We start from the raw sequence: 25,761 nt of genomic DNA on the forward strand, positions 1-25,761 counted from the left end.
CAATAGGTGCAAGACCCTAATGCAGGAGTAGGCCTTTCGAGCTAGCACCGCCCTTCAATATGATCATGGCTGATAATCCAAAATCAGTATCCCGATCCTGATCTCCACATATCCCTTGATTCCGGTTGCCGCAAGTGCTATATCTAACTCCCTCGAGAATACATCTGTATGTATGAATGTAGCTGGTAGAGCTCCTGCCTCACGGCGCCAGAGACCCCGGATCGATCCTGACCTTGGGTGCTGTAGGTGTGGAATTTGCTCATTCTCCCTGTAACCACGTGGGTTTTCTCTAGCTTCTCCGGTTTCCTTCCACATCCAAAAGACGTGCGGACTTATAGGTTATCTGGCCTCTGTAAGCTGCCCATTGTGTGTAGGGAATGGATATGAAAGCAGGATAAGATGGAACCAGTGCAAATGGGTGATTAACATTTAGTGTGGACTCAGGGGGCCGAAGGGCTTGTTTCCACGCTGTATTTCGAGACAATAAACACGATGGGATTATCCACGTGAGAAAGTGTGGATTTTAAAGGCATGATTTTGCTGTGGTTAAAAGTATTTCCATTAACACTCTAAAATGTTATTGGAAATAATTTTGACCAAGGCTCATCTGTTTCAATCATTCTGTTAGCCTTCTGCATGCAGATATGAGTGTCAATATGTCTTTTGGCGTAGATGCATAGCAGAAAGACACAAAATTCTGGAGTAAAGGGCCTGTCCCACTGTACAAGGTAATTCAAGAGTTCTCGCGAGTTTAAAAAAAAAATCAAACTTGTGGTAAGCACGTAGAATGTACGGAGCGCGTACGTCAGAGCTCGGGACATCTCTTAGTGGCTCGTAACGCTAACGGCAGGTACTCGGGAAACGCGGTAAGCTCGTGAAAATTTTTCAACATGTTGAAAAATGTCCACGAGAGCCCCGAGTACCTACGAGCGGCTATTACCGTAATTCTTCGAGTTCGAATCAGGGGAAACTCGGGAGAACTCTTGAATTACCTCGTACAGTGGGACAGGCCCTTAACAGCGGGACAGGCAGCATCCCTGGAGAGAAGGAATGGTGACGTTTCGGGTCGAGACCCTTCTTCAGACTGAAAGTCACGGGGAAGCATAGTAGAAATATCGAGAAAGTGAATTGGGTAAGTTAGGGTTACTCTGTGCAGCAAAGTTTAATCAAGCGACTGTAGTCTTCTTTGACACCTGTCTTGTTCTGTCAAGAACCATTATTTAAGGGTTCAGCATTTTTTTAAATTCTGCAGACCAACTGGCATCAGCTGCAGAAACCATCATCAACTGCGGGTCATAATGGGTCAAATACCAATCCTCCTTATTTGTTGTTATGGTAACCAAACTAAAACAAAAATAGATTTACTACCATGAGATATTTTGTAAGTCTGCAATGAACATTATAATTTGACATACTTGTACGTATAACACAATAAAATATTTATTTCAACCATTCCACTATACCCGAACGTAATAATTGTAGGGAAAATTGATTTGCTGTAAATTGTGCAAAAATCATGAGAACAAATCTATTGTTTTTTTGCTATATTTACTTTGTGTACATTTTTTTTTTAATAAAAGTCTGTTTTTATAATTTTGAACTGAGAGGGGCAAATGACAAGTTATTTGGTTTTTAACAACATATTTTAAATTCTATTTCAATGACTACAACAATATTTTCTACTAAAATAAGATTATGCATTCCACATTGTTGTAAAAAAGAAGTACATGTGTTAATTATAGTTCTTCTTCACCCCTCCACCAGCAATTACACTCAGTGTGCCTCAGTTCTATTTACATTTTGGCAAGTTGGCCAGTATTTTGACATTGCTTTTCACAGTCTGTCTCATTCTCATTTAATGGCTCAGTAATTCTTCCTGTGTACATCTAGTAAAGTATTCCAAAGTACTCTTGAAACTGTCACTTCACTGATAAAATATACCACATACCCTACAGTCAATAGCCTTTGTCCTCCCACCTATCCTATTACGGCTATATTAGCCGCAGTTCTCATTCTAACTTAAATCCTGAGGAGTGAACTGTGGATAGTAATAATTAAAAATTTATTGATGTCTAGACAACTGGAAGATTCATTGATACCTTTAGTTCCATGGCTGAGAAAACAGAGACCAAATTACCCCCGTTAGACATACCTAATACGCTGGTTTCCTTATCACTGTGACTTGACATTCAGATCCGTGCCACATATATTTAAAACAAACACTTTGCACAGTAATAACTCAATTATATAGACCAGCATGCCAAATTTCTAGCTATATTTATGACCTTTGGTATTATCTGCAATTTCCCTTAACAGTTGTGAGCTTTTGGTGTACAACTGCCGCAGATAAACGATAAGATACGATCCAAGAGAACTTTATTCATCCCCAAAGGGAAATTGGTCTGCCAACAGTCATAACACACAACAAGTTACACGAAAACTTGAAGTTTAAATTAAATTAAAAGCGAAAAAAAAGGTGCACAGCGCCTTCACCGGAACGAACGAACAAACAAACGAACGTAGAGGTTTCCCCTGGGCGTAAGATTCTAAATTAGAGTGCCCCCCCTCTCACACCAGGTCCCCCTTTGTTCTCCCACCATCCCTCACGGCGGCCCCCCCACGCTGGATGCCCACTGTCTTCCCCTCATCCCCCTCACGCTCATCGACCGCACAAAACAGTGCACTCTGATGTGTAAGAAACAAAGCTCCAAACCCAAGTCTGATGAGGTGTTTAAACATGAAATGCTAAACGGTGGGGTTCATTGATGCCCGTTCTAAATTATTAACTCTTGTTTTACAACCATTTTGGGTTACAATTGACAAAAACATATTTTTCTTAAAATATGGCAGCAAAATGAATAATTGTTCCCAGTGTGTGAAATTATTATAGCTTTACAGCTGATTTGAGAGGGTAAACTTTGCAAAGGTATACATCATATCTGACAAACTGGCTGGGGAAGTTTGAAGAGATTATTAAAGCAACGATGGCTATGGATGACATTTACATGGACATTCATAGACTTTTGATACAACACCTCATAGGAGGCCATTAGCGAAATCAGGGATTGAAAGCAAATTATGGAAAATGAATTAGCAGCAGACAACTTGGAATAAAAACTCCTCTCATTTCACACTCTCATTTCACTCCTACCATTAGGATGAGGTTATAGGAGTCTGAAAACTGTGACCAATAGGTTCAAGAATAATTTCCCCATAACCAAAGGGCTCTTGAATACTACACAACACTAACCTCAACTATGAACTATTAATTATCTTTGGTTGTACTAAAGACTTTGGGTTTTCTTGCACTAGTATTGAGGTTATTAATTAATTTTTTGTTTATTACATATGATCTATGAGCGTAGTGTTTACAGGCCTGTTATGCTGCTGCAGGTGAGAATTTCATTGTCCCAATTATGGTACATATGATAATTAAACACTTGATTCATGGGGGATTGTACGCGGGGACTTAATTAGGCAAGAAATGATTGATATTGCCCCCCCCCGGGATAGGATTTGTGTTTGGATCTGATAACAATATTTTTCGGGTGGGAGATTGCAACCTTCACGTTGTCCACCCTGTTTCGAAGAATGCAATCAACCTGGCGTGCACAAACAGAAGATCAAACAGAACAAGTTGTCTTACAACTTTAGGCTGTGCACGCCATACGCAAGAAGATAACAATGTTTTTGAATGATTAAAATGAAGGGATTAAAAAAAATGTTTGCTTGTCAATGTCACACAGATTATAAGCAGTGCCCATGGAAGCATTAAACTATTCATAATGCTTCACTGTTTCTTGCTTAATGGGTATTAATTGAGATAGCAAACAGGCAAAATAGCAGTAAATTTATTTCAATGTAGATAAATGTGAGGCCATCCAATTTGGATTGTGTATGGGTAGAAAGGAATATTTCCTAAATGGTTACAATTTGGAAGTGGTGGAGATCCGAAGAGAGGTCAAACCCCTTAAAAAAAAGTGATGGTGAGCTGCCTTCTTAAACGGTGGTGCCCTCTGATGTAAGTATTCCCTCACTGACTTTGGGATGGGAATTCTAACGTGTAGACCTAGAATGAAGGAACAAAAAATATATTTTGCTCGTATATCAGGAAAATGTGCAATTTGGAAGAGAACCTGCAGGTGGCAGTGTTCCCATTAGCTTTCTTGGCGATAAATTTGGTAAGTGCTGCCAGAATAACCAAAGTCAATAAATGCAGTGCATTTTGTTGATGGTACACACTTCAGCCACTGAGCTATTATAGCAGAATGAATTAATGTTTAGGTTAGCAAAAGGGTGTTAATCAAATTGAGGCAGACAGCCAAAGAGTCATACAACATGGAAACAGGCTGCCATGTTCACATTGACCAGTATGGAACCAATCCATATTAATCTCATCTTTCAGCACTTGACCAGTGGGCTGCTGTGCCTTGCACATTCATGTGCTTGCCTATTCACATCTTAAATGGTGTCAGTGACTCTACTTCCACCACCATCTCCAGCAGTGCATTCCGTGTACTCACCATTCTCTGAGGCAAAAAAGTTTCTTCTCAGGTTCCTTCTAACCTTCATCCTACTTACCCTCAATCTACGTACATAGTTTTATCTACTACTGGTCAGCACGGTGGCGCAGCGGTAGAGTTGCTGCTTATGGCGCCAGAGACTCTGGCTCGATCCTGACTACGGGTGCTGCCTGTATGGGGTTTGTACGTTCTCCCCGTGACCTGCGGGGGTTTTCTCTGGGTGCTCCGGTTTCCTCTCACACTCCCACGACGTACAGGTTTGTAGGTTAATTAGCTTCGGTAAAATTGTAAATTGTCCCTAGTGTATGTAGGAGAGTGTTAGTGTGCGTGTGCCGCTGGTCGGCGATGACTCTCTGGGCCAAAGGGCCTGTTTTCATGCTGTATCTCTACACTGAACAAAACTAAACTAATGATGTGGGGAAATATTGGTAATAATGGTGTGCAACTCAGGCCAATGCTCATGAAACACTACATTCACAGACATCCATGAGAAACTGGACACGCTGCTTTATGCGACTGAAACCCATGGGAGAAAGTGAATAAGGACAATCAGCAAGTTCCAGTAAGTGTTCTAAACCTTGTACGCCAAACACATCATTAGATACTCTATCACCCACAGACAATGTACCTAAGTAATTCAGAACAATCCTAAATATATTTCCTGAACCTGTCCATTCGCATCACATGCTTCTTGAACCTCTTCCAAAATAACACTAAAGGCAGGTTTATATCAAATCTCTGCCAACCAGCTGGAAGAGGAACTTGAATCAATACATGCATACTGACTAGAGCCTTGAAGGACAATGGCTTCCTGTAATTTTCCTCAATATAATTGTGACTCAGCACCACACAAGTCAAAGGTCTGCCACTCTATGCTCAGTAATTTGTTGATATTTCTGAAGGGTGGCTTAGAAATTAATTGTTTTTTAGTCTACTGTAGTTTAGTTTAGAGATACAGCATGGAAACAGGTCCTTCAGCCCACCGAGTCTGCACTGACCAGCGATCCCCACACATTAACACTATCCTACACCCACTAGGGACAATTTACACTTAAACCAAGCCAATTAACCGACAAACCTGCATGTCTTGGGAGTATGGGAGGAAACCGAAGATCTTGGCGAAAATCCACGCAGTCACGGGGAGAATGTACAAACTCCGTACAGATAGCACCCGAAGTTGGAATCATCAGGATCGAACCTGGGTCTCTGGCACTGCAAGCGCTGTAAGGCAGCAACTCTACCGCTGCGCCACCATGCCGCACTTTTATTTAGCTTTTCTTGCACACGTTTCTTATACAACAGCAAAAGAACAACTGCTATCTGAGCTTTTAACTCACCTTCAATGGAGACATGTAGAAAGAAGGAACAGCAGATGCTAGTTAGCAAAAAAAGACACACGGTGCTGGAGAATCTCAATGGGTTATCTCTAGAGAACATGAATAGGTTACATTTCGCTTCGGGAGCCTTATTCAGACATCATCTCTACATAGTCTCCAGAGATGCTGCTTGACCCACTGAGTTACTCCAGCACTTTGTGTCTTTCAATGGAGAAATAATTACTTCACAAGAGAGCTGGCGAACAAAATTTGAGGCAGATCAATGAAAGCAAAAGGTAGGTGCTAAGAATTGTCCAGAGGGGAGAGAGAGGGAAGGAGACAGAAATTTCTGGAAATAATTCCAGAGTCATGAGGTCAGATCGTCTTAGTTGCAGGGACGAAATTCAGTGATGATCAAGGAGTCGGAATTGAAGAATTTTAGGATCAAATGGATCCGTATATCCACCTCCGAATGGAAAATCTTGCCATTCAAGTTTCTATTAAGCCTTGCCTCTCATGTCTTAAACCTACAGTGCCCTCCATAATGTTTGGGACAAAGACCCATTGTTTATTTATTTGCCACTGTACTCCACAATTTGAGATTTGTAATTGAAAAAATTACATGTGGTTATTGTGCACATTGTCAGATTTTATTCAAGGGTATTTTATACATTGAGAATTTTATAATAGTAAATGAATGGGTATTTGGGATTTAATTTTCTGATGAATTGAATATTAATTAAGACCTTTGTCTCCTTTTCGTTAGCGGCGTATAATATTTTAATGATCACTGCATTGTAGGTGAACTACATATGGAAGCATTTGTTGTTTTAACCCATGAAGAAAAAGTTTACACAAATCATTTTTTGGAAATGAAAATAGTCAAGGAGAATAATCTGAGCTGTGCGCAGAGCTGGCATGTGTTAAGATTTTGAAAATTGCACTGGTGTGCTTTTCATTGTGAAGACACAGGAGCCAACTTGATCAGTTTACCACATGTTAAGAAAACATTTTGCTCGAGAATGCTGTTGTTTTTAATTGTTGCATAGCTTTCGAAGTCTTAGTGCGATGCAACCAATTTAACGATTTTTTAAAAACATCTAACTTAGAGAATGTATTTTACATTGAGCTAATGTGAGATTTGAGAAATTAAAACAAAATGGAAAATAAACCACCTGTAAACAGAAAGCTGTGGATTCCAACTAATCTATTATTATACTTTTGGAACAATAAATCTGAGTAGTGTTCAGTTTTGGGCACTGTACTGCAGGAAAGATGTTGTCAAACTGGTAAGGGTGCAGAGAAGATTTATGAGATGTTGCCAGGACTTGAAGGCCTGAGCTATAGGGAGAGGTTGAGCAGACTAGGACTCTATTTCTTAGAGCGCAGAAAGATGAGGGGGGTGATCTTATAGGGGTGTACAAAAACCATGAGAGGAATAGATCGGGTAAATGCACAGAGTCTCTTTCTCAAAAGAAGGGAATCGAGAATCAGGGGACATACTGTAGATTTAAGGTGAAAGATTTAATAGGAACCTGAGGGGTAAGTATTTTGCACAAATGTCGGTGGGTGCATGGAACGAGCTACCAGAGGAAGTAGTTGAGGCAGGTGCTATCGCAACGTTAGAAAACATTTAGACAGATACATGGATAACAGGTTTAGAGGGAAATGGGCCAAATGGAGGCAGGTGGGGCTAGTGTAGAAGGGACATGTTGGTCGGTGCGGGCAAGTTGGGCTGATGGGCATGTTTCCATGCTGTATGACTTTATGACTCCAGAGTAATAATAATAATAATATAATAATACATGTTATTTGTGGGCGCCTTTCAAAAATCTCAAGGACACCTTACAGAGATTAACAAGAATAATAAAACATATAATCGGAATAAAATAAATAATAAAGACATCACCAAAACACAAATTAAAAACAGAATTAAATCCAAAGACAAAAAATCAAAAACACAATGTGAAGAGAGAGCAGCGGCAGCTAAAGCGCGCTAGCGTCCACTCTCCCTTCCGACAGCCATCTTGGACACAGACTAACATGTTTACTTACACACACAAAAAATCATCCCTCCACAGTGGTTACCACTGTGAGGGAAGGCACAATGTCCAGTCCCCATCCCCAGTTCACCCAAAGTCAGGCCTATTGAGGCCACCGCTATTGCCTCTACAGAGGCCCGATGTTCCTGGCCGTTCTGGCCGGGTGGTGTTGCCCCGGCGTCGGGAGAGTCCTCTCAGCGGCTGGGCCACCTGGAACGGCCGCTTCCTGACTGGGGACCGCGGCTTCCGAAGCCGACAAGGCCGCGCCGGTTTGGAGCTCCCAGGCTCCCGATGTTAGAGTCGGCGCCGCCCGCTCCACTCCGCAGACCCACAGCCTTTTAAATACCTCTATTTATTATACACAGTCGCTATTTTCACATCTTATACAGTTATATATGATCAACATTGGATATGACTGTGCCATGATATGCTACACCTAACCTGACCTCTTTTGCTCTTAACAGCTTTTAATACAGTTCAACAATACATTATCTCTACTACCTCTCCTCTGCAATTCACACCCAGGTCAGCAGCTGGCTGTTTTCGTCCCAAATAACTAAAAATCCTCCATATTACTTTTTTTTTTGCCTCCGTACAATTGCCACTGGTATAGTGATCGGCAACATTTGTAACCCCCTCCAATTCTGCACCTACATGCTGTTGACTATATTAGTGTTAACTTGCATAATGAGCATTGACAACACCCATAGCCAACTTCCCATTGCAACCTTTCTTACAGAATACTGGTCCTCTGTTGGACTAGTGCAGTGTATATCTTCATGTACTTACTCCACAGCAAGGGTGTCCTTTGTTGGCTAAGGACACTAAAACTGTGCACATTACTCCTGATGCAATCTCACTAAAGTCCTATGTAAATGCAGCCAGGGAGTGGATGAGGAGAAATATTTTCATCCAATGTGATAAAGTTCTGGAAATCTCTGCCTGAAATTCAGAAACACTCATTCGTATTCAAAAGGTACGAAGATGAACAAATGAAGAGCTGCAACCAAAAAGATTGTGGAGTGGGAAGTACAAAATTGTAATAGTAGGGGTTACACATTGGATAGAAAAATACAAGGAGGATAATAAAAAAGAGATGAGGACAACATTTTTTGCAGAGATTACCTCTGATCTGAGCTCAGATTGTGGTGGACATAATCAATCAAATGGCATTTATGCAGGTTATTATGGGGAATGAATGGGGGAATAGGAATCAAGAGAAAATATTAGAAGCTACCATAGACTCAATAGGCTCCTTATGTGCCATTATTGTACAATTTTATGATAACATCAAGTTCTTTTGGATTGACGATTAAAAATGTGGACGAAGATAGGTTTCAACATTTACGCCCCTTGAGAGTAGTCTGTAAATACTTAATTTACACTGTAACACTGCAGATGTACTGACCATGGAGTGAATTGCAGTAAGAACAATTTCTGGGTATTTGGATCAATCCAACATTCTGACTGGGAACTTCACTGGTGTGAGTTGTGCTGATGTGGCTGAAAATGTCAAGCACACATCAAAGTCAATAAATGTGGCGTTAATTTAGCAATCTTGGAAAATTTCGGAATAAATAAAGTTCTAATTAAAATCCTTGCCAATTAAGGTGCATGGAATATAAATCAACGGCCTGCTTTAAATATACACATGTTGTAATTTGAGTATGAAGCTGCCAATGCAGTGCAACAAGTCTCTTACTGACATTGTGACAACTGGGAAGTTACAAATTTCACGATTCAAGAGACATAACCCTTGTATCACTCCAGCTTTTTGTGTCTATCTTCAGTTTAAACCAACATCTGCAGTTCCTTCCTAAACCCTTGCATCATGTTTGAAGTTAACTTAAAGGGCCTGTCCCACTTTCACGACCTTTACAGGCGACTGCCAGCACTCGTGATAGGTCACCGAAATTTTCAACATGTTGAAAATTCAGCGGCGACCAGAAAGACGCTACGACTCTTTGGACACCTCTCACGACCACAGGAAACCTCTCACGATCATACAGGCGACCCCTGGCGACATGTCGCAGGTGACCTCTCACGACCATAGGAGACCTCTCACGACCATACAGCCTGTAGTAGAGTCGTAGCGTCTTTCTACCGGCCTGTCGCGTAAATGATGGCCAAGTGGGACAGGCCCTTTACAGTGTGGAAACAGGTCCTTCGGCCCAACTTGCCCACCCTGGCCAACATGTCCCAACTACACTAGTCCCACCTGCCTGTGTTTGGCCCATATCCCTCTGAACCTGTCCTATCTAATGTACCTGTCTAAATGTTTCTTAAAAGTTGCGATCTGAAACCTCTGTAACTACTGGGATTTTCACACTGCCCTCAACCAAAAAACATTTTGAAACTATGCTTTCCCTGCTGTGGGATTCATTTTTATACTTAGCTCGTAAGCCATCTGCAGACAAATCAAAATGATACAGATGGCTTGAAATATTGCCAAATACATAATTTACAGAGTGCAGAAAGCTAGGATCAACAATATGCCACTTCAATAAATAAGAACATTAAAATTATTTCCTGCAAAAACTGTGAAACTGCAGTTCACACAATTTTTAACAGAATTCAGAAATGAAAAATTAGATTTTTTTTTTGTAGGAATGTTCCTCCTGTGGATAATTTTGGTTGGAAGCCTGTATGAATTAGTTCTCTTGTGGAGTTACACTTCATGGAGTCAATACATAAAATTAATGGCTTTTCATTAGTTTCTACTTCCCAGAAAGTATTAGTGCCTTACCACTATTCACTGGGAATATTTTATAATGCTTAACCTTTTACATTACTATCAATTTAAAACGCATATTTACTATTACATTGAACATAGAACAACACCACGCAGGAACAAGCCCTTCGGCCCACAATGTCCATGCTGACCGAGATGCTAATTTAAACTAATCCTGATGTTGTTAAACTGGAATAGGTGCAGAAAAATTTACAAGAATGTTGCTAGGATTCGAGGGCCTGAGCTATAGGAAGTGGTTGAGCAGGCTGGGACTTTATTCCTTGGAGTGCAGGAGGATGAGGGGTGATCTTATAGAGGTGTACAAAATCATGTGGGGAATAGATAGGGTAGATGCAGTGTCTTTTTGCCTAGACTAGAGGAATCAAGAAACAGAGGTTTAAGGTGAGGGGGGTGGGAGGGGGGGAAGATTTAATAGGAACTGAGGGGCAACTTTTTTACACAAAAGGTGGTAGGAATATGGAACGAGCTGCCAGAGGAGGTAGTTGAGGCAGGTACTGTCACAACATTTAAAAAACATTTGGACAGGTACATGATTTCCCAATGTCCACCTCAATGCCATGACTGGGGAAAGCAAGTAGTCTATAGGCCTTCTTTACCACCACATCTGCTCGTGTTGTCGCTCATGGTAGTGATTCTGCCTCAGAGCAGCAGATTAAACTCACCTCAAGCAGTTAGCTTTGCACTCTGTGAGATTCCACTGCAAGCTCAGAGACTTACAGATGCACTGGGTCAGAGAACAACAGCTCGTGAGGCAAACTATAACAACGGCGGGAAACCTACAAGAAATGTCGGAATGGTTTCCTATCAAAATCACTCCATTGCTAATCCCATCCTTTTACCAGCATTGAGTTTAAGATAAAATACATCTATAACGTTACAGCTCCTTCTAATCTGCAAAGTCTATGAAATTATTTCAACCCTGTGGATCATTTCCATTTAACATTCTTCAGTAACATCGCCATTGATCTTAGACTTTTGCTTTATATGTTTGACAGCTTCAAATGAAATAAACAAAGATGCAGTATGTAAGTTTGCAAACCAATAGGTGACAGCACCACATATTTAGCTTACAACCCAGCAGTATGAACGTTGATTTTTCTACTTTCAAGTAACTCCTGTGTTCCCTCCCATCCCATCTCTCCCCCCTCCCCCACGCTAGTCATCCTACCACTTCCACGGTTCGCATTCTTGTATCCCTTTTGTTATCACACCTTCCCCAGCCAACAATGGGCCATTATGAGTTTCACCACGCAGGAACATCTGAGGTCATCTGTTGCCGGTCATGAATTGTTCTGGCCTTCTCTCCCCCACCACCACTCTACTCTCTGTCTGAAGAAGGATTCCGACCTGAAACGTCACCAACTATTTTTTCTCCAAAGATGTTGCCTGACCCACTGAGTTGCTCCAGCATTTTGTGTCAAGCTTAGTTCATTCCCTGCCTCCCAACACAGAAACCATCCCAGGGACATGAAGGTGACTCGTGTCTGGAGGTGCCCTGATGGATTTCTGAAGTGACACAAAACAATCCAGAAATAGTTGTCCTCATATTTCACTCTGGAAAGGAAACAATGATTTTAAATTGCAGAATTGAACTTCAAGTCGTACTGTCATGTTCGCGTGACTTTCAGAATCAACCTGATTGATGTGCAGGGAGCAAAAAGTCTACGGAGAAGGATTTTCCTCTCTGTTAATTCCATTAATTCTGAATTTAGGAGCAATTTTCTTAATGACATGGCCTTCCTTTTAGGCAACGCTCATACAGTTTCATATTCACAATTTTCATTTGCTATCATCTTCGTTATTTGATTGTAGCTAAATGATGGTTTTGACATCTCCGTGAGTTTTGATAATATTAATGAGCCACTAGTTAGTAATTGTGGGATTTTCAAGTTATCTCTTAAAGCTCTTTTCAGCCTGAGCCACTTGAAATTCTGCAAAGATTGTAGGCTGCACTTCAGCCAACCATTGTAACAAAGAAATCAGGCTCTAGCTCAATTCAAACCACTGATAAAATAGCTAGCACCTGTTAGCTTCTTGAGGAGAAACCTAAATTTCCATCTACAGTATATGATACAAGAGACTGCAGATAGACACAAAATGCTGGAGTAACTCAGCGGGTCAAGCAGCATCTCTAGAGAGAAGGAATGGGTGATGTTTCGTGTTGAGATCGTTCTTCAGACTCCAGAGATGCTGCCTGTCCTGCAGAGTTACTCCAGCATTTTGTGTCTATCTTCGGTGTAAACCAGCATCTGCAGTTCCTTCTTACACAAGAGACTGTATGCTGGAATCTGGCAGATAAAACAACCTATTTAGGAAGTCAATGGGTTGAACAACATCAGCGGAGGTAAAGGGATGGTAGAGGCTTTGGGTCAAGATCCTCCATCAGGACTGAGATTAAGTCTGAGGTTAAGTGGAGGTTACGTTTCTGGGTACTTTTAAAGTGGAGATTGATAAGTTCTTGATTAGTTAGGGTGTCAAAGGTTATGGGAGAAGGCAGGAGAATGGGGTTGAGAGCGGACGATAGATCAGCCGTGATTGAATGGCAGAGTAGACACAATGCGCCGAATGGCCCAACTCTGCTCCAATGACTTATGAACATATAATACAAAAGTGCAGTTTTGCATTTGTTGACCTCATATTTTAATGCATTTTATTATTTCACAGTATGCCACAGGTTATTTAGATTTATGTTTTTTATTATCTTTTTAATTACGTCTGACAGGTGAGTGAGAATTATTTTTGTACTAGTTTGAGAAAGAGTCTTGAGTCTTCCTCCATCTGTCTTTAATTTTATAGCTGGGGTCTTGGTTCACAGTAAGTACATTAAAAACCCATTAGCAGCAAGAAAAGACTCGCTGATTGCAAGTGGCAGCTGCTTTTCTGCGCAAAAGCAAAAAAAAAACCTCTCCATGCAACAAAACCCCTGAGCTTTATTACTTTCTGTGAGATTGTCATATTTCTCACAATTACGCGTATTTACAACGTCCTGAGTCTGGAGAACAATATGCATTTAGAAATACGTGGAAGATTTTGGCCAAGCATTTTACAATACAATTCAGAATTTCATCAACTTTATTTTGTCATCTTTAATTCTCTATAAGTATAAACTCATTCAAAACTCTGATTGCTAATATTCTAGCTCACATCACCCAGTTTATTCTGACTCGGGCCTTGCTGAATTAAAAAAGGTCCCAACTGAGCAACATTTCAGGTTTTTAAATATTATCTTTGTTTTCAAACTCATCTATCCTTTAGTTTGTCACCTCTCCCAGTCTTTGCATTTCTCAGAAGTGTGTACTCCTTCGACTCCAGCCTGTTGATTTCAATCATCGATAGCTGTGCCCTCAACTGTAAGATCTTAAAGTCAGGAACTTTTTTGTTAAACCTTTATGGGTTTACCATGTCTCTTTCTTCCCCAAGGATACCCCTTAAGACACAAGATAGACTCAAAATGCTGGAGTAACTCAGCGGGTCAGGCAGCATAGCATCTCTGGACAAAGGAATATTAGAGAGTTTTGGGTCGGAACTCCTTTTCAGACCCTTAACTCCTACCCCCATCTAAAAAGTCTACTCCTTAAGACCCATCTCTTATCTAAGACCCACCTCTTATCTTATCTCGACCATCTGCACTAAACTCTGCTTCTATGACTTGGTGTCAAATTCTCATTGATAATACTCCTGTGAAATTTGTTTGGAGGTTTTATTGCGTTTTTGAATGAATGTGGAGTACAGATCAATCGAGGAGGGAAAGCGGGGCACATTGGGAGTGAAATGGAATCATTTGGTAGTCCATTCATTTAATGGAAAGATAATGGAAAGTCCTGCACTGAATGCCAAGTTGCTGCTGGTGGCAATATCCAAGCGATAGAAAGATGCGACTGAGAAATGGTGGCCTCATCTGATACGTTGCTGTCAATGGATCTGAAGATTCTTTTCACCTGATCACTATTGCATCTGGGTCCAAATAGAAGGCTAGCCTCAGCCAAGAGGTTGGGAAATATAGGTAATCTAATAATTGTCATGTAGAATGGGCGGCGCAGTGGTAGAGTTGCTGTCAGCGCCAGACACCTGGGTTTGACCCTGACTACAGGTGCTGTCTGTATGGAGTTTGTACGTTCTCCCTGTGACCGCGTGGGTTTTCTCAGGGTGCTCAAGTTTCCTCCCACACACAAAAGATGTACAGATTTGTAGGTAAATGACTTCAGTAAAATTGTAAATTGACCCTAGTGTGTTGGATAGTGCTAATGTACGGGACGATCGCTGGTCTGCGCCAACTCCTGTTTCTGCTCTGTATTTCTAAAGTCTAAAGACTATGACTTTAACCACAAAACCTGTAACCATATCCAACATTTAACACTGAATGCAGTATCCATTAAACTTGGCTCTTCCAGTGAAATGGTGCTGTTCCTACTGGCTGGTAATCTAGAGATCTGAACTAACGATTTGGCAACATGAGTCCCAATCCCCAGTTCAAATCCCCACCACGACCGTTAATTAAACAAATCTGGAATGAAAGACTGGTATCAGTAATGGTAACCATTAAACTGCTGTGTTGTTGTGAAAAACAATCTGGTTCATTAGCGTCCTTTAGGGAAAGAAATCTGATGCGTTTTTCCAGTCAGGCCTCTATGTAACTTCATAGCCATAGCATTGGAGTTGACTTTGAACACACTGTCTGAGTACCTCCCCTGCTTGCAATACAGTAGTTCAAAGACAAGGTCTATTGACACTTGCTCAAGGACTATTAGGAGTAGACAATATATAATTGTGTTTCCCGCATCCTGTGAATGAATGATAGAAAACAATGTGTTCATAGACTAAGTGTGCTCTTTTATTGTTAACTACTTCTTTCATCAATTTATGTACTGACAAAATGTAACAACTGTAAAGCTACAGAAAACTCACCATTGCTGTCATATTCTCACATATATTTTGGACGCGGAGGTTTATTTAAATGTTGGAATAATAATAACAAGGCCTTTTGTTACTAGCCTAGAAAACTCTGAATCTCCCAGAGGCTATAAATGAACTCTGTGTTGATTAGTAATTGAAAGAGAGATCCCTGAGGAATGCAGCGCACAACATAAGACCCAAAGGCCAGGTCTGACTGACCTTTCTGCCTCTAAAGCCCAACCAGGTCCATTTCCGTCCTCAACAGCCTCCCACCACACTTGCTGCCATGACTGTAATATTGCCAACAGTCATATTGGTACAGGGTGGCAGATTACCCATAAAATTAACCCAGACAATGAGGGAGCAAGGAAGAGTTCTAGGGCTGTATCAACATCTTGAAGAGAGCTGCCGTTATCTCCCCAGGCCATGTGTGGGCAGATCTAACACAGTGTCACAGTCATAGTCATAGAGTGATTCAGCGTGGAAACAGGCCCTTCGGCCCAACTTGCCGACACCAGCCAACATGTCCCATTGACATGAGCCCCACATGCCTGCATTTGGCCCTCTAAATCTGTCCTATAGTGTACCATTACCTGTCTAAATGTTTCTTAAACATTGCGACAGTAACTGCCTCAACCACCTCCTCTGGCAACTTGTTCCATACACCAACTACCCTTTGTGTGAAAATGTTATTCCACAGGTTCCTATAAAATCTTTACCCCCTCACCGTAAACCCATGTCCTCTGGTTCCTGATTGTCCTACTCAGTGATATGGAGACTACTGCTACAGACCACAGGAATGACACCACTACCTCCCCCTCACCACACCATCAATGGCTCACCAATCCCCTGGGGCCCATCTAATGCTGTGCCGGGGTCACTGAGCCTCGGCTGGTGAGAGGCTGGGACCCGGAGCCCGTTCAATGTCGGCATCATTTCCTGGAGAGGAACATGGAAGCTAGGCCAGGGACCAGATTGTGACGTGGACCAAGGACCCAGGGTTGCGATCATCAGGGCTGTGTGGAACAAGGAAGGGCGACGAGTGGAAAGGTGAGAGGATAGTGTTGGACCAGGGAGAGAACGGTGAGTGGGGGAAGGGAGGGGGTGGGGGGGGGTATGTTTGGAACAAGAAGACAGTAGTGAGTGGGAAAGGGAGGTGGAAAGAGAGGAGAGCAGTAGGGGAGCAGTCATTGGAACAGAAAGGGCATGGTGAAGAACACAAATTTCTGAAGTAGGTCAGAAGGTCAGGCAGCATCTCTGGAGAACATGGATGCGTTACGTTTTGGGTCGGGTCCCTTCTTCAGACGTTCGGTGTGTACAGTCAGTGGAATGGAGGGGTTAGTGATTGGAGGGGGGGGGGGGGGTCAGTGAGTGAAACAGAGACGGGGCAGTGGGAAGCGCAGGGAAGGGGTAGTGAATATGATGGGAGGGTGCAGTGAGTGGAATGGGGAGAGGGCAGTGAATGGGGGAGGCTGTGTGTGGAGCGATGCAGAAATGGTGAACAGAGCAGAGACCAGTGCGGAGACAGTGAATGAGGACTGAGTCTGACAATGAATGGAGTAGGGTTAAAAATACCGTCTATTGCTTTTGTACAATTACCAACAAAGCACTCTGCTTAAGACGGCCAAGGATTCAAAGCCGGTTGGAGAATCTAAAGTGTCCCAATGATCACTGCGGCACAAAACCAGTTTCTAACTTTGATTTTGCCGTCCGAATGAAGTTTGCAGGAGGATCTGATGCAATGCAGAAGTTCCAAAAGCCACACCACCTTTGGGACCGATCGTACAATAATAGCATTTCAAGCCCAAAGAGACTTCTCTCTTTCCAAAGCATTTGCGAGACATGTTGAAGTTTTAGTGAATAACATCCACCCCTGTTTATAATTTGGCAATCCTCTGCCGCACTTTGCCAAGCCTTTGACAAAACTCGAAGGGATAAAGCATCACTGTTTAGCAATGTCACGTAAACAGCCCATTTAAGACATTTATATTGTCGCTTGCTCCAGGCAGGGAATATATTTCCCCAAATGTGTTTATGCCAAAACGATGCAAGTGAAATAAATCAATGCTGCTTCCAAGACCTATACACAGGTTTACAGGGAAGTCTATAAAAGAACAGTCTTAGTTCACAGTCTGCGGAGAAGTCAAATAGTTTCAGCTACTCATCATTGCTATGCCCTGTAGAATTTGTGCCTGAAGCCTCCGCAACAGACTAGGAGAAGCAGTGGATTGATATTGCTTTCGCTTATCACTTCCTGCAGTATGACTCCAGCCATTGACAAAAACCTAACTTTAAAAAAGTTCCCCACTGGTCCCACTTTTTTTCCCCTGCGGCTTGGTAGATATTAATGTGATTCTGCCAGACCAAACAAAACCACTTCAAAAGCAGGATTTAAAAATAGGAATTTCACCGTATGCCTTGGACAGAAACATTATTACGTTCATTTATCTAATAGTTCAAAGAGCAAATGAAAAAAAAATAATCTCGTCGGCATAAAGCTTCACATAACAAAGTTCATGTGGTGGGTATGTGCCACCAGTCGATCAGTAACGTTTCTGTAATCAGGAACCTCACTTCTTTTCTTTAGTAGTCGGGTGATCATCTGGAACCACAATCCCGACTAATAGGTTTTCAATTGCGGAACCAAGTGGACTGGAAGAACGATGTTGTTTTTGTGCCTAATCAATTTAGTTTAGTTTAGTTCGGCTTAGTTTAGAAATACAGGATGGAAACAGGGTGGAAACAGGCCCTTTGGCCCACCGAGTCCACGTCGACCAACGATCCCTGTACACGAACCCTATTCTACACACTGGGGACAATTTACAATTTTTTTAACTAAAGCCAATTAACTTACAAACTTGTACGTCTTTGGAGTGTGGGAGGAAACTGGAACACCCGGAGAAAACCCACACGGTCATGGGGTAAACGTTAAAGCTCTGTACAGACAGTACCCGTAGTAGGGATCGAACCCGGTTCTTTGGCGCTGTAAGGCAGCAACTCTACTGCTGCGCCACCCCTTATTCTAAAATCTGAGAGTTTGAACGATGAGGTGGACTAATTGAAAAGAAAGCAGTACAATTTGGAAACCATATTTGAACACTCTTTGCCAACCAAATAATCCTGAAATGGATTTCTGCACGTAACTACATTAAAATAATGTGGAAACAAGGAACTGCACAATGTTCACAAAGAAGGACACAAAGTGCTGGAGAAAATCATTGGGTCAGACAGCATCCCAGGAGAACCTTATTCCTTGTTTCCACATTATTTCAATGTAGTTGCGTGCAGAAATCCATTGCAGGATTGTTTGGTTGGCAGAGTGTACAAAAACAGTTTCCAAATTGCACTGCTTTCTTTTCAATTAGTCCACCTCATCATTTGAACTCACAGATTTTAGAATAAGGGGCATCATGGTGGTATAGCGGTTGCTGCCTTATAGCGCCAGAAACCCGGATTCGATCCTGACTACGGGTGCTGTCTGTACGGGGTCTGTGCTTTCTCCCTGTGACCACGTGTGTTTTCCGGGTGCTCCAGTTTTCTCCCACATTCCAAAGATGTACAGGTTTGTAAATGAATTGGCTTTGTAAAAAAAAGCTGTAAATTGTCCACAGTGTGTAGGATAGTGCTAGTGTATGGGGATCACTGGTCAGCAAGGATAATCTGGAAGGGTGACGTTTTAGTTAGAAGTTGCAGATTGAAGAAGGCTCCTGAACCGAAACGTCACCTATCCTTGTTCTCCAGCGATGCTACCTGACCCACTGAGTTATTCCAGCATTGTGTGTCCTTCTTTAAAACAATGTGTGTTGATATCCAGAAAGAAGGAACAAGCTCTCAGCCTCCAGGAATATTTCCTTCCCTCGCTATGGTTCCTTCCCTAGTGGTTCCTTAATGCAGATGGAAATAGCCCCAGAAACCAGGTCTATATTGTCATGAAAAAACAGCCAGAGTGACGCTAGGGGCCAGGGCAGAGTTAAAGATGTGGCAGTTTAGGGCACAGAAGGACAACTGAAACAGAAGAATTTGTCAGGATATTAGGTGTGAGCTATAGGGAGCAGTTGAATAGGCTGAAGGTACACAAAATTGCTGGGGAAACTCAGCGGGTGCAGCAGCATCTATGGAGCGAAGGAAATAGGCGACATTTCGGGCCGAAACCCTTCTAGGTCTCTATTCCTTGGAGCGCAGGAGGATGTGGTGATCTTATAGAAGTGAACAAAATCATGAAAGGAAAATATCGGGTAAATGCACAGTCTCTTGCCCAGAGTAAGGGAATCGTGGACCAGAGGTCATAGGTTCAAGGTGAAGGGGAAAAAGGTTTAATAGGAATCTGAGGGGTAACTTTTTCTCACAGAGGGTGGTGGTTGTGTGGAACAAGCTGCCAGAGGAGGTAGTTGAGGCTGGGACTATCCCAACCTTTAAAAACAGTTAGACAGATACGAGGATAGGACAGGTTTGGAGGGATATGGACCAAGCGCAGGCAAGTGGGACTAGTGTAGCTGGGACATGTTGGCCGGTGTGGGCAAGTTGGGCCGAAGGGCCTGTTTCCACACTGTATGACTCTATGACTCTAAGCTCTTTAGAGAATCATGGATGTGAATAACCTCATTCTGACTGGCTCAATTAATACACAATACTGTGAGTCTTCTTTGGTGTTACAATATCATCAGCTCAAAGGTAAACATGAAAATAAATGGAGGTAAGGGTTAAAATACATGTCCACCAGATTGAAAAGCAAATGCTGGACATGTGGATTTAGACAGAGAATAAGGACAGGTTAATATTATGGTCCAAATCCCTGGAAGACTTTGACTCCAAGACTGGAAAGATGCCAACACCAACAATGGAGAGGTCATCACAGACTCCACAATGAAACCACTGGGTTTTGACCTCCATCACAAGCAATGGCTAACCCTTAACAGATTCCGCACTTTCCCTGCAAGAACAGCCCATCGCCTGCATAAGTGGGGGGGGGGGGATGACAGACAGCCCTACTTGCGACTGCGGACATCCAGACCAGACCATCCCACACATCGTGAATGACTGCCTACTGAGGCATTTTCCTGGGGGCATCAAAGCCATCCACCCAGTAACTGATGTTGTTCTGGCCTGGATGCCTACCCTTGACCTACAACTATGGGCTGTGCACGCCATACACAAGAAGAAGACATTATGCAAGGAATTTATGACAAAAATAGCAATGTGTCCACTTGATATTTTATGCTACCTTTATGGATGCTGATGAATGTATTCTGCTTTTTGATCTTTTCTTTTAGCAATTACTTATGAAAATGAATGTTTGGAGATCCAGCCTGGAAATCAATGCCATTTAAAATAGTTGGCAGTCAGTTGGACAACTTAAACATTACTGATGATCAATAGCCTGTTGCTGTCGTATTAAAGGATAATGCTGTTGCCGGGAATAGCTGCCATATTTTTAGTTTCATGACATTAATTAGAGATAGAGATAAGAGATTGAAGATTTCACGGCAGGCTAGAAGTACAGGGAAGTGCTTGTGTGTCAAGAGACCTTTATGTATCAATACAACATTAATTGCCTATTTAAATAATGATTCCACAGCACCTTAGATGGGTTGAACGAGCTGCAAGTCTCTCTGATGTTACATGTAGTTTTAACGACATGTTTTATCCAACAAGATCAATTGATTTCGAAGATTTATACATTCATATCTTTCCTGTGATCTTTTCAGCAACACCTAAGCTATTTTGTCCTTTTTGATATTCAGGAATGGTATCTTTGCATTTTGCAGTACCTCTTTTGAGGTTGGTGATTTGAAGATTAAAAGAAGAAATACTGAAGCTACTACTGTAGAAAGCATAAACATAACAAAATGAGAAGGTCAAATATTAGAAAAGCAATATTTTAGGCAGTGCAGAATGCTTCCTGTAACCTGTTCTTATTCCTTTTGTGTAGATTTGCCAAGTTAGGGCCATATTACTGTTCCCTGAAATGTTGTAGTTAGCTGTTCTTCTCATCAGAAAATACTTTTGTGAAAAGTATCTTCAGTCATAGTCACATTCGCAAATGATTCAACAACAGAAATATTGTAGTTATGCTTCAGACTGTGTCAAGGATATTGTTCAAAAACACTTTTTTTTGAAGGGGTCCCGACCTGCAATATCACCTATCATCTGGAAAACGCAAAATAATGGAGTAACTCAAAGCGGTCTGGCAGCATCTCTGGAAAACATGGATAGGTGACGTTTTGGGTTTGGGCCCTTCTTCAAACACCATGTTCTCTTGAGATGCTGCCTGACCAGCTGAGTTACTCCAGCACTTAGAGTCCTTGTTCCAATAATTTATTTGTACTTAACCAAAAGCCTACAGTCACATCCAACAACTCTCTCAGAAAAGTACCCTGTGTCCCCTGGAGGAAGCAACAAGGTCCGACAGTTTGGCTGCAAACTAGCCTCCATTGCCAAATGAACAGTGTTACACAACAAACATACAGCATCGAAGATAGACACAAATGCTGGAGTAACTCAGCGGGTCAGGCAGCATCTCTAGAGAGAAGGAATGGGTGACATTTCAGGTCGATACCCTTCTTCACTACGGATCTCTTCGTTTGAGATGCTGCCTGTCCCGCTGAGTTACTCCAGCATGTTGTGTCTATCTCCGGTGTAATCCAGCATCTGCAGTTCCTTCCTAAGCATACAGCATCACTTGGAGAGTGGCTGGTACAAAGTCAACTAACTGGGAAACGTAGAAAGAACCGCAACAATTTTCATGTACGATAAAGCCTTTCTCTTCAACAAAAAAAAAAGCAAATTGCAGGGTTGGCTTAATTTCTTACCTTACCATACTTTTGTGCATATGATCCAGTGAGCAAAGAATGAAAGATGATGATGGTCTCGTCGAGATCCCAGACAAATACTCGCTGTGAATACAGAGATAACCAGTGAAATAATACCCACTTTACATCAATATTGCACAATATTATTTTTATTGAATTTTTAAATATTTACGAATGGATTCTGCAATTGAATTATAAGCACACGATATATTTCTCACAACAAAGCATTATTAAAATCAAACACTGAACAGATTTATATATACCTAAAGATTTAAAATGTTTGCTTTGCATAAATGATATGAAATATTTAGTTTGTTTTAGTTGGCATCTGTAAGAGAGAAGTGGGCAGGACATAATTTATCACCAAAGATAATTTTAGTAATTGCTGTACTTTGATTTTATTAGTGATACTGGAACTGAACATATAAACAGAAATAGGCTCTTTAGCTTTATGAGCCATTTCCACATTTCAAATCTTCTAATCTCAATGGGATATTATCTAAATATCTGTGATCTGCAATCGCAATTTGACACTTTCCACTATAATTGTCATAAATCTTTGATGTACTTTCTCTGGAACCAACACATCTTTCCCAAGCTTCAATGGCCAAAACAAAACAGAGAATTCCAAAGAGGGTCTGATAAATGAAGAATAATTTCCTCACATGAATTTAAAGCCAATTGACAAAAGATCCACAGTTCTTGATTACATTTTGTTTCGATGCACTATTTTAAAATTAATTTTTGAGGAAATTCACCCTGTGTTTCTCGATATTGCTTGGTTTCTAATCGCAAAGAAATTAATGGTTTGTGAATAGCTTTTGATTAGTACACGTGTCAGGGGTTATAGTGGAGAAGGCAGGAGAATGGGGTTGAGTGGGAAAGATAGATCAGCTAATGGTTGAGTAGACTTGATGGGTTGAATGGCCTAATTCTGCTCCTACAACTTATGAACTTATGAAAGCTTTCCAAGGTGAGCATATGATGTGAATGCAAGCTTACTCTCTCTCCAAAACAATGACCAGAAACTGGGCTTCACGTCAAAAAGGCAGAAATCCACGCTATTAAAAAAATATGAATTAGATGCAGGAGCCAGAATATTTGGCCCCTTGAGCCTGCTCCTCCATTTCAAAGAATCTTGGCTGACTGATTGTAACCTCAGCTTCTCACTGACAGCTCTCTGGGATAACCTTTCACCTCTTTGCTTATCACATGGCTATCTACCACTGCCATAGAAATATTCAAAAGCTCTGCTTCCATTGCCTGCAGAGGAAGAGGGAACCAAAGATTCACACTACTCTGAGGGAAAACAAAATACCTAATTTCTGTCTTAAATTGGTAACCTCTTATTTTGAAATAGGGACCCGTGGTTCTAGATTGACCCACAATCCACCCTGCCAAAATGTCTAATGATTTTTAATGTTTCAATCAGTTCCTCTCTCACCCTTCTATAACTCCACTCTTGACTGACCAATATTCGCTCATGAGACAACCTGCCCTAGTTCAATAACGTTTCAATGAGCTGCTAACAATGCATTAACATTCAGCCATAAATAAGGAACCAGCATGGTACATCGTACTCCAGATGAACACAAATGTAGTAACTCAGCTGGGTCAGGCAGCATCTATGGAGAAACGGAATAGGTGACATTTGGGGTCAAGAGCGTTCATCAGACTGAGCTCAATCTAAAGAAGGGTTTTGACCCGCAACATCAACATTCTCCAGAGATTACGTCTGACCTGCTGAGCTACTCCAGCAGTTTGTGTTTATCTTCAGCGTAAACCAGCATCTGCAGTTCCTTCCTAAACATAGTCCTCCAGATGTAGTTTCACCAATGCCTGACATAAGTGAAATGTTAGGTCCCTACTTTCATTTTTAATACCTACAGCAATAAACAATATCATTCTGCTACCTTTCCCAATGACTTGCACAACCCCGATACTTGCCTTTTAGTTTAGATTAGTTTAGTTTAGTTTAGAGATCCAGCACGGAAACAGGCTCTTTGGTCCACTGAGTCCATGCTGACCAGCAATCACCCGTTCATGATAGTTCTTTATTATCCCACTCACATATACACTCCCAATACACTTGGAGCAGTTTGCAGAGGCCAATTAACGTACAAATTTGCACGTCTTTGGGAAGTGGGGGAAAACTGGAACACCTGGAGGGAACCCAAGCGGCCACAGGGAGAACGTGCAAACTCCACACAGACACCACGCAAAGCCAGGATCAAACTCAGGTCTCTGGTGGCTGTGAGGCAGCAGCTCTGCCAACTGCATCATTGTGTCTGTTGGTAGAGGGTTTGCAAATCATATTTCAAGTTCATAAGTCATAGGAGCAGAATTAGGCCATTCAGCCCATCATTCTAGTCCACCATTCAATCATGCCTGATTTATCTTTCCCTCTCAACCCCATTCTCCTGCCATCTCCCCATAACCCCTGACAACTGTACTAATCAAGAACCTATCAATCTCTACCCTAAAAATATCCATTGACTTGGCCTCCACAGCCTTCTGTGGCAAATAATTCCACAGATTCACCACCCTCTGACTGAAGATCTTTATTTCTAGGACACCCGCATTCTTCTGTATCTCAGATTACTGCAATCTCTCAAAATTAGTTCTTTCTATTGTCAAAAACACATTTTTAACATTTTCCACTTTGTAACCTGCCAGCGCCCTTTTCACAACTTACTTTCCTACCTAACTTTGTTTCCTCTCTCTGTTATTCTCACGATCCCCTTTATTGATACATTATATACTAATTTCTCTCCAAATGTTTAGAGTGATTTTAAGAGACTTCTTCTCAGGCTGGATCTTTGGATTATTTTTGCACTTTTTCTGATTGTCCTGTTGTCCTTCCCTTTCTTCAGCTGACAGTGAAACAAAGCTTTTCAAGTAGTGGCACGGTGGCACAGCGGTAGAGTTACTGCCTTACAGCGCTTGCGGCGTCGGGGACCCGGATTCAATCCTGACTACGGGTGCTGTCTGTACGGAGTTTGTACATTCTCCCCATGACCGCGTGGGCTTTCTCCGAGACCTTCGCTTTCCTCCAACACTCCAAAGACGTACATGTTTGTAGGTTAATTGGCTTGGTGTATATATAAATTGTCCCTAGTTTGTGGACGGCAGCGTTAATGTGCGGGGATCGCTGGTCGGCGCGTACTCGGTGAGCTGAAGGGCCTGTCTCTAAACTAAACTAAACTAAAAGTAACCAGCGATGGTCACGCTGATCGGATGTCACCTTCATCTTTGACTATCCTGCCAGACTAATGGAGATCGCGCAGAAGAAGTCTGTTGGGAGCTTTGAAAGGATAATTGATTCTGGGGCAGAGTTCACATCTCACCACTGCAGCTGGGGAATTTTATTTCAAGTAATTAAATAAATCTGGAATGAAAAGTCAGTTTCAATATTAGTGACCATGA

At 41.8% G+C, this 25,761-nt stretch overlaps 1 protein-coding gene across 47 annotated transcripts in view; it reads right to left on the reverse strand.

Moving 5' to 3' along the window:
- The window catches only part of eya4 (EYA transcriptional coactivator and phosphatase 4), a 428,629-nt gene that overhangs the window by 48,960 nt on the left and 353,908 nt on the right, over positions 1 to 25,761 (reverse strand). For all 47 annotated transcript variants that reach the window (XM_033020875.1, XM_033020872.1, XM_033020887.1 and 44 more), the window contains one exon: positions 22,336 to 22,419. In XM_033020875.1, the coding sequence (XP_032876766.1) occupies positions 22,336 to 22,419 (84 nt within the window). The remainder of the gene's footprint in view (positions 1 to 22,335; positions 22,420 to 25,761) is intronic.

This window comes from Amblyraja radiata, chromosome 5, assembly GCF_010909765.2.
Source record: "Amblyraja radiata isolate CabotCenter1 chromosome 5, sAmbRad1.1.pri, whole genome shotgun sequence".
Taxonomy (NCBI): domain Eukaryota; kingdom Metazoa; phylum Chordata; class Chondrichthyes; order Rajiformes; family Rajidae; genus Amblyraja; species Amblyraja radiata.